Below are 7,078 nucleotides of genomic sequence, written 5' to 3' on the forward strand. Positions count from 1 at the left end.
ATTGGGAATTCCGGGGACACTAGACGACGCCCTTCCCACTACCCACCACTCGGGAGTGGGGAGAAAGACCACACGAGCTGCGGCGCCCGCGATGCCCACCAGGGGACGCTCCAGGACCGCTAGTTAAAGGTGTTCCGAGCCCCGATCCAGCGCCAAAGCTCCACACGGCCTTTGAACACCAGGCTGCCGAAAGGGGACATTCCTGGAGGGTGGCGGTCCTTCAAGCGAGGTCCTGGGATCAGCCTCACCTGGGAACTTGATAGAAACGTATATTCTTGGCCCCACTCCACACCTACAGAATCACTTGGGGTTGGGATCTAGCCTTCTGTGTTTTAAAACGCCCTCCAAGTGATTCTGAGAACCCCTGCTCCGAGGTCTGATTATCTCCGGGAGGCCTAGAGTAGCGGGTGCACATTGGAACCACCCCGGAAGTTTTAGGGCTCTGGGTGCCCGCCGCCAGACCCTGGGCCAGTTCCAAGAACACCTCTGGGTGTGGGGTCTTTGAAAGCTTCCACGTCGTTCCACGTGGCGGCGGGGGGTGGGAACTGCCCTCTAGCGTCTTATGTAAAGAAGCGGCCACCCTGAGCTATACCAGGAATGAGAGATGATGTCCGTTGGGCTGATGTGAGCTCGGATGCATCGGGTCTTCGACCCTCTCAGCAATCCTGGGAGGAAAGCTCTATGATGACCCTTCTTTTCAGATGAGTAAGTGGAGGTGCAGAGGTACAGAGAGGTTAAGTAACCAGCCCAAGGTCACACAGCTTGTAAGCAGAGATGCCAGTGGCGAGCCGGGCAACCTGACTCCAAATCCTTCCTCACCCTGTCCCCCTGATGGCTTCCTCTCTCCCTGTCACACAGCCATGGGGCTTGGGAAGTGGGGCCCAGAAAGTCCTCTCCTATTGCGGGGTGGCATCTCTCTGTGTTCCATTTTCTCTTTAATGACAGTTAGGGGCGGCCGGACCAGTCCAGATAAAGGCTGGTTTGGAGGCAAAACTCCAGTTTTCTGGAGTCCTCCCTGAAAATCCCAGCCTGTTTGACTCCACCACCCCAGAAGCACAAATGGGCTGTATTTAAGGACTGGGTTCTGCTGGCACCATTCAAAACCCCCTTGGATTAAAAAATAATTCACCTGGTACTGTCTCAGGTTACCCAAGGGACCTCCAGCTCTGGTGTCTCACTGGATGCTCATGTCTGGGACGCTGGGGACAAGAGGAACAAACTGAGGACCAGGAGGAGGATGGATTTGCTCAGTCTCTACGAGTGTTTCTGGGTCTCTCATCATCCCTGGTCCCCTCATTTTACCTTCCAGCAACCCAAACAGGCCATGCCCCCTCGCCAGGAGGCCAATGTTGTTCCAGATGGGCAGCAGCCGACACCCCCCACTGCCACCACCAACCTGGCATCCAGAGTGCTCACCTGCCACTCCAGAGATGGCTCCGTCCACCTGGTTACTACCTCTCCCCAAAGTCCATCCTTCCAGGTGGGTCCCACACCTGGTTTCTTGCAAAGCCCACTAGAGGCTCTTGCCGGGCTACACCTAGTTCAAAGGGACTTAGCATCATACATCAAGCCCCACCGGCGGTGACCACTTCCGGGGCAGTGACCACTTCCGGGGCCGGGGCGGGAGAGAGTGTATCATTCTTCAGTTCCAAGGGAAAAAAAGCTAAGTTCAGGCCAGGCTGCAGCCACAGCCAGGACAGAGCTGGCTTTCAGTTCCGCTCCTCTGTGAATTAATTCCCTTTTCTCCTCCTTCTGCGAGGCTGGGGGGTGGTCGTTTGCTGTGGTTTTCACCTGGGCATGGAGGGAAGGAGACACAATAATACAGAGAATGTCCCCAGCGGGGGCCTTATAACCAATCTCCCGAGACTGTGAGCATGAGTCACAGCACACTCCACATCGCATCCCCCCCCCATTTTGGCCTGTTCTATTGCAATGATTTGTCACCTCGTCCAGTGGCCACGATGCCCCAGGAGACGTTCCTGGGACTTGACCAAATAGATTCCTGGGCAGCACAGCCAGTGCGAGCAAACCCTCGGCTCTGAAGCCAACGACCCTGAAATCTGCATTCGAACGCATTTTCTAGATCATTCTTCCGCCCCTTGTTAAGTGTGTGAAGTGTATAAACTGCAGGCCCGGGCCCCTCAGAGCCTGCAGAACCCAGGGGTGTGGGGTTGGCAAGCAAAGTGACATAAACACCGGTTGGCATCACGGAGGGCGGGAGTGGAGGGGACGCAGGATGTGACACCCCGGAGCATTCTTCAGCAGCCAAGTCCAAAGCTGAGAAGTAAGTTTGCAAACATTTTTATTTGCATGTTGGCGTGTGCCCTCTTTGCAAGTTCGAGGAGGCAGTCAGTGTGAAATGTGCAGGCAAAGGTGACACGAGAAAGCGGGGCGGGGGGGCGGGTGGCGGATTCCTCCCCGGCCTCATTCTCTCTTTCAAGCACCTGGAGTTGCCTTTGACGAAGTCAATGCCTCTGCTTTGTACGGGTTTCTCTCTTCACACTCCTTGGGTTACTACAAAGAGTCTGTATCTTTAAAATCAATGCATGAGAGATAAAATTTTAGCATGAAAAGAAAGAGGGGTGATAGGTGCAGAGGTGAGGGGTGCTGCCCGGCCCCTCGCTCTACCTCCATGTTCAAGTACGGAGGCAGGAAGATCACCTCCATGCAAGCGCAGCGGCAGGTGGGGGTGCCCTGCGGCCTCCCTCCCCTCGTCTCACAGTGGGTCCTCCTGCTCTCTGTGCTCTGCTTCTGCTCTGGCCTCAGCCCTCAGCACCCTGAGGCTCCTGGCCTCGCCTGCTCTGGGGACTCTCCTGGGCAGGGCTGGCAGCCGTGGAGTGTGCCAGAAGGCTCTCCGGCGCTTGCAGAACCATGAAAAGCGCCCAGGGGTCTGGAACCTCACTGTCTTGACCTGTTTCCGGGCCCTAGCTCCTGGGGTTACTCCTGCAGCTCTCCGGGCAGCTAAGGCTTCAGCTTCCTGGCCAGCTGGGGCCTCTGCCCTCTGATTATGGGCAGCTTCTACTCTCTGGTCAGCTGCAGCCTCCGCCCCATCAGATGCAGCCTCTGCCCCCTGGACAGCTATGGCCTCTGCCCCCTGATTGTCTGCAGCCTCTGTCCCCTGAGCTGTGGATGCTGCTTCCTGCCTCCGGCACCGCCTGAACAAAGCCCAGTTGATCTTAGGCTTCCATCGTCTCCGCGGGGTCTCAGGCTCCAGCCCATCTCCCATGTTCTGGGAGCCAGCGCCGCCTGGCATCCCATCCCTCTCCACCCCGGTCAAGGCCTGCTGGGCCTCGCCCACTCCCGGGCTGGTCCTCGGCGCCCAACCCTTCACCCTGCGCTTCAGCTTCCCCCAGGACACCTGGCTGACATATTCTCGCCACCTGTCCGCCTTGGACGGCTGGGGCCCCGAGTTTTCCTCAAACATGGGCACGGGCAGGTGCACGCGGCGGCGGGTGGCGGGCGCGCTGGGCTGCTTTTCCCCGCGCCGGAGGAAGGCCTCCACCAGCTCCTCGTCGTCCTCGCTCTCCACGTCGCTCCCCAGGAACTTGCTGCCCAGGTAACTGACGGGCATTTTGCGCACCTTCCTGCCGTGCCCGGAGCCTTCGCGGCCCTTGGTACCCTTCTGTCTGGAGGTCTCGAAGTCGCTGAACTCGCTGTCGCTGGCATTGCTGCTGTCATAGGTGCCCACGACAAGCCGGGGAGGAGGGGTCACCATCTGCTGGACTCTCCTCCTCACTCGGGGCTCCTTGGGCTTTTTGGGGGCTGGGGCGGGTGGGGAATGCTCTTCTCGACCACGTCCTCCAGGGTGCGGCCTTCCTCCTCCAGAAACTGGGTCAGCCGCTCCCGAAATTCCGCCTCCTTGGTGGCGGGCTTGGAGATGACCCTCCAGACGCCCCCCGCCAGCCTGACCTCCCGGGGGATGAGCAAAGAGTCGACGTCCTCCCCGATGCGCAGCACCCCCACCGTGGAGTCCTCCTCCCTGCGGAACACCTTGCCGATTTTCTTAAAGGTGCCCACGGGCTTCAAGGCTTCCACGAGGACGTCCAAGTCCACATCTTTGCAGACGTCGGGAACGCTCCAGAGGATCAGGCAGTCGGGGGACGGGAGGAAGCCCCAGGGGAACCAGCCCCCCACGTGGCTTTTCTCGAGGGTCTTCAAGATCTCCAGGGTGAAATCTGGGGTGGGGGCAGCGAGCCCAAACTACACGAAGCGCCGGTCTTGAGGGTGGAGAGAAGAAGAGGGGGTTGGGCGTCTCGGCAGCGCCCCTCGGAGAGTCTCCCCTCCCCAGCCGAGAATGGGCCGACACCTCCCAATCTCTCTGCCTGCAACAAGTCCCGTCTGGACCAAGGCAGGCTCCCCCGAAGGACCGGTGGGAACCAAGTTCCAGGATGCTTACGTGAGCCGGGGTGAGGGAGGTCAGTCCTGAGGCTCAAAAGGCCACCGCCAGCTCCAGAAGTGGCGTCCCGGCTCCAAGTTGGGGCGCACGCGCTGCCGGTGGCTCTTCCTGTCCCAGGCGCCAGGGACGCGCCTGAAACTTGGGAGGGGACTTCGCAGACAAAGACGGCTCAGCCGCGGCTATTCAATATGGCCGAGGCTCTTGGAGGAGGCAGCCCAGCACCCCGGGAGGGTCTCCCGCCCCTCGGCAGGCTGCCACCCCCGTCCAAGCTGACCTTGACGTGCCTCCCGCCTCCCTGCCCGCGCGCGCTGAGCTTTGGAGCTGGAGCGCAGGAAGTTCCTCTTCGCCCTCCCCCAGGGTGAGGCCCACCTTTCCCCTTCTCATCTTACACTCTCCGGCTCGGGAAGACTGACAAGGGGGCTGTCCACTCCCTTCGGGGCGCCCTCACTCCCCTCCCTCACGGGGGTGTGGCTGTGCCCCGGGCCTCGCTGGGGCTGCCGCTTCCAAGCGGGGACACGCGCCTAGGCCCACGTCAGCACCTTCCCTGAATAAGGCAGCAGTCCCCAAACCTTCCATCCTAAACGTGCGGGTTCCAGCCGAACCCCGGAGGCGGGTGTGTTAATGAGGCCATCCTCTTGAAGGCCACTGACACTGTATGTCACCATTCTAAATTGACGTGACTTCTGATACCAGCGATTTCTACCTATACACCTGTGCATGCGGGCGGAGAAAGTGGTACCAGGGTCCTATTGCACCAGCCCCTCGTGTGGGACTTGGCACACAATAGGCGGCTCAATAAATGTTTTTGAGTGGAGCCAATGCAGGAACCCAATTGTTCATCAACAGGGGCAGACTCAGTCGTATGGTCTATTCTTACCGTGAAATACTGAGCAGCTATGAAGAAAGGATAGTCAAGTTTAATGGCGCCCTTCCTGTGCACTAGGCGCCATTGTAAGAGCTTTCTATGAATCAGCTCATGAAATCCTCGCCATAACGCGAGACAGGCAATATAATCATTCTCGTTTTCTACCTGAGGGAATAAAAGCGCTTGCTTGAGGTCACACAGCCAGGAAGCCACTGAACCTGGATTTGAATCTGAAACATTCTGACGTGTGTGTGTGTGTGTGTGTGTGTGTGTAAGCCAAAAGGCTTAGATGTGTACATATCCTCAGCGCATGTACGAGCTCTGCCAAACACAATGGCTCTTTCTAGAGAGTGGGGGACTGGGGACCCCAGAAGTGGCAGAGACACGTACTTTTCACTCCATATGCCTTTCGTTTGCTTGGAGTTGTAGCGATCCAAAATGTTCACTTGGGTCAGGACCCCCGGGACGTGGAGGCCAGGATTTGCAAAACCGGCTCAGCGACTGTGTGCACAACCATGGCACTGGTAGCGATAACGGTTAACTTGCACAAAGGGTCTCCTTGGAACCAGGCAACTGGCTAAGAGCCAGATCAGGCCTGTCGTTGCAAACCCTCAGCGCTGTAGGGTAAGGCGGGTGCCTTCACTGTCCTCTTCTTACACATGGGAACACGGAGGCTGGTCTGAAGTTGCCCAGCTCTAAGTGGAGGGGCTGATATTTGAACGTGGGCGCTGGAGTAACCATCCGGGCAGGCTGGGAGGACACAGGGGATCCTCACTGCTTGCCTGGAGCCACAGAAACGCCCCTCCCTGGGCTCTCTGTTTCCCTCTTCCATTCCCTTCCGTTCTCACTGGCAGCTTAAGTCAGAGCTGTCTCTACTCTCCTTCAAGTCCTCATCTCGGAGTAAAATCGAAGTCCTCGCCGTGGCCCACAAAGCCTCACCAGATCCCCCCGACTCTCCTCTCTTCACTCCGCTGCCCGTCTCCTCCAGCACACTATGCTGGCCCCAACCCCAGGGCCTTTGCACGTGCTGTTCCCACCACCCGGAATGTTCCGCCCCCACCTTCTCTGGCAATCTCTCTCTCTCTCTCTCTCTCTCTCTCTCTCTCTCTCTCTCTCGGCTGAAATGGCACCTTTTTTAAAGGAGCGATTCTGTCTCCCCGACCTCTCAACCCTCTCCAGGGTCCTCTAGCCCAGGAATCCTTATCCACACCATGAACCTTTCCAAGATAAAGGGTTTCAATGCAGAGAGTTGCATCCATTGGATTACTAAGGAAACCACTTCTAATAAAATGCCATCGTTAAAAGGAACACTCTAACAACAGCAAAAACCCTGTAAAATCATGACTTTAATATGAATACGGTGTAATTTTATTTAACTCAATGACGTGTGATTTTGTATAACTCTTGAAGGAAAAAGACAGATGTTTTGAGAAGGAGGGAAGGAAGGGAGGGAAGGAAAGAAAGAAGGAAGAAAGATGCTTGGGGTCGGGAGAGGCTAGAGTCTCGGCAAGGCCTTTGCACAATGGTTGGCTCACTTCGTTTTTTCTCGTGATGATGATGATATTGTGTGTGTGTGTGTGTGGTGGTTGTTGTTGCTTGGCTGGATTTTCTCCTCCTCCTCCTCGACAGCCTCATCCCAGCCGCCCCTCTCCTCCCGGCGCCTGGCCTCGCGCCATCCCGCCCATCCCTTTTGCTGAGTTTCTCGCCCCGCCTCCCATCGGTCTCCATGACAACGAGGAGATACTCCGAGTGTGCTCTGAGCGGTGGGGTGCCAGCGCCGGCGGGGACGCGCTGCTTCTCGGCTTCGCAGCCCTCCC

The 7,078-nt window shown here is 57.8% G+C and overlaps 1 protein-coding gene across 1 annotated transcript; it reads right to left on the minus strand.

Moving 5' to 3' along the window:
* Nucleotides 1–2,285: 2,285 nt before the first annotated feature.
* Nucleotides 2,286–6,002, minus strand: CCDC8 (coiled-coil domain containing 8 subunit of 3M complex). The gene is given in 4 exon segments (XM_039881697.1): nucleotides 2,286–2,641; nucleotides 2,673–3,756; nucleotides 3,759–4,200; nucleotides 5,919–6,002. Coding segments are annotated over 3 exon segments (1,566 nt in total). The 3' UTR covers nucleotides 2,286–2,641; nucleotides 2,673–2,716.
* Nucleotides 6,003–7,078: the final 1,076 nt, after the last annotated feature.

Source organism: Pteropus medius, unplaced genomic scaffold (genome assembly GCF_902729225.1).
Source record: "Pteropus medius unplaced genomic scaffold, Ma_sr-lr_union100, whole genome shotgun sequence".
Taxonomy (NCBI): domain Eukaryota; kingdom Metazoa; phylum Chordata; class Mammalia; order Chiroptera; family Pteropodidae; genus Pteropus; species Pteropus medius.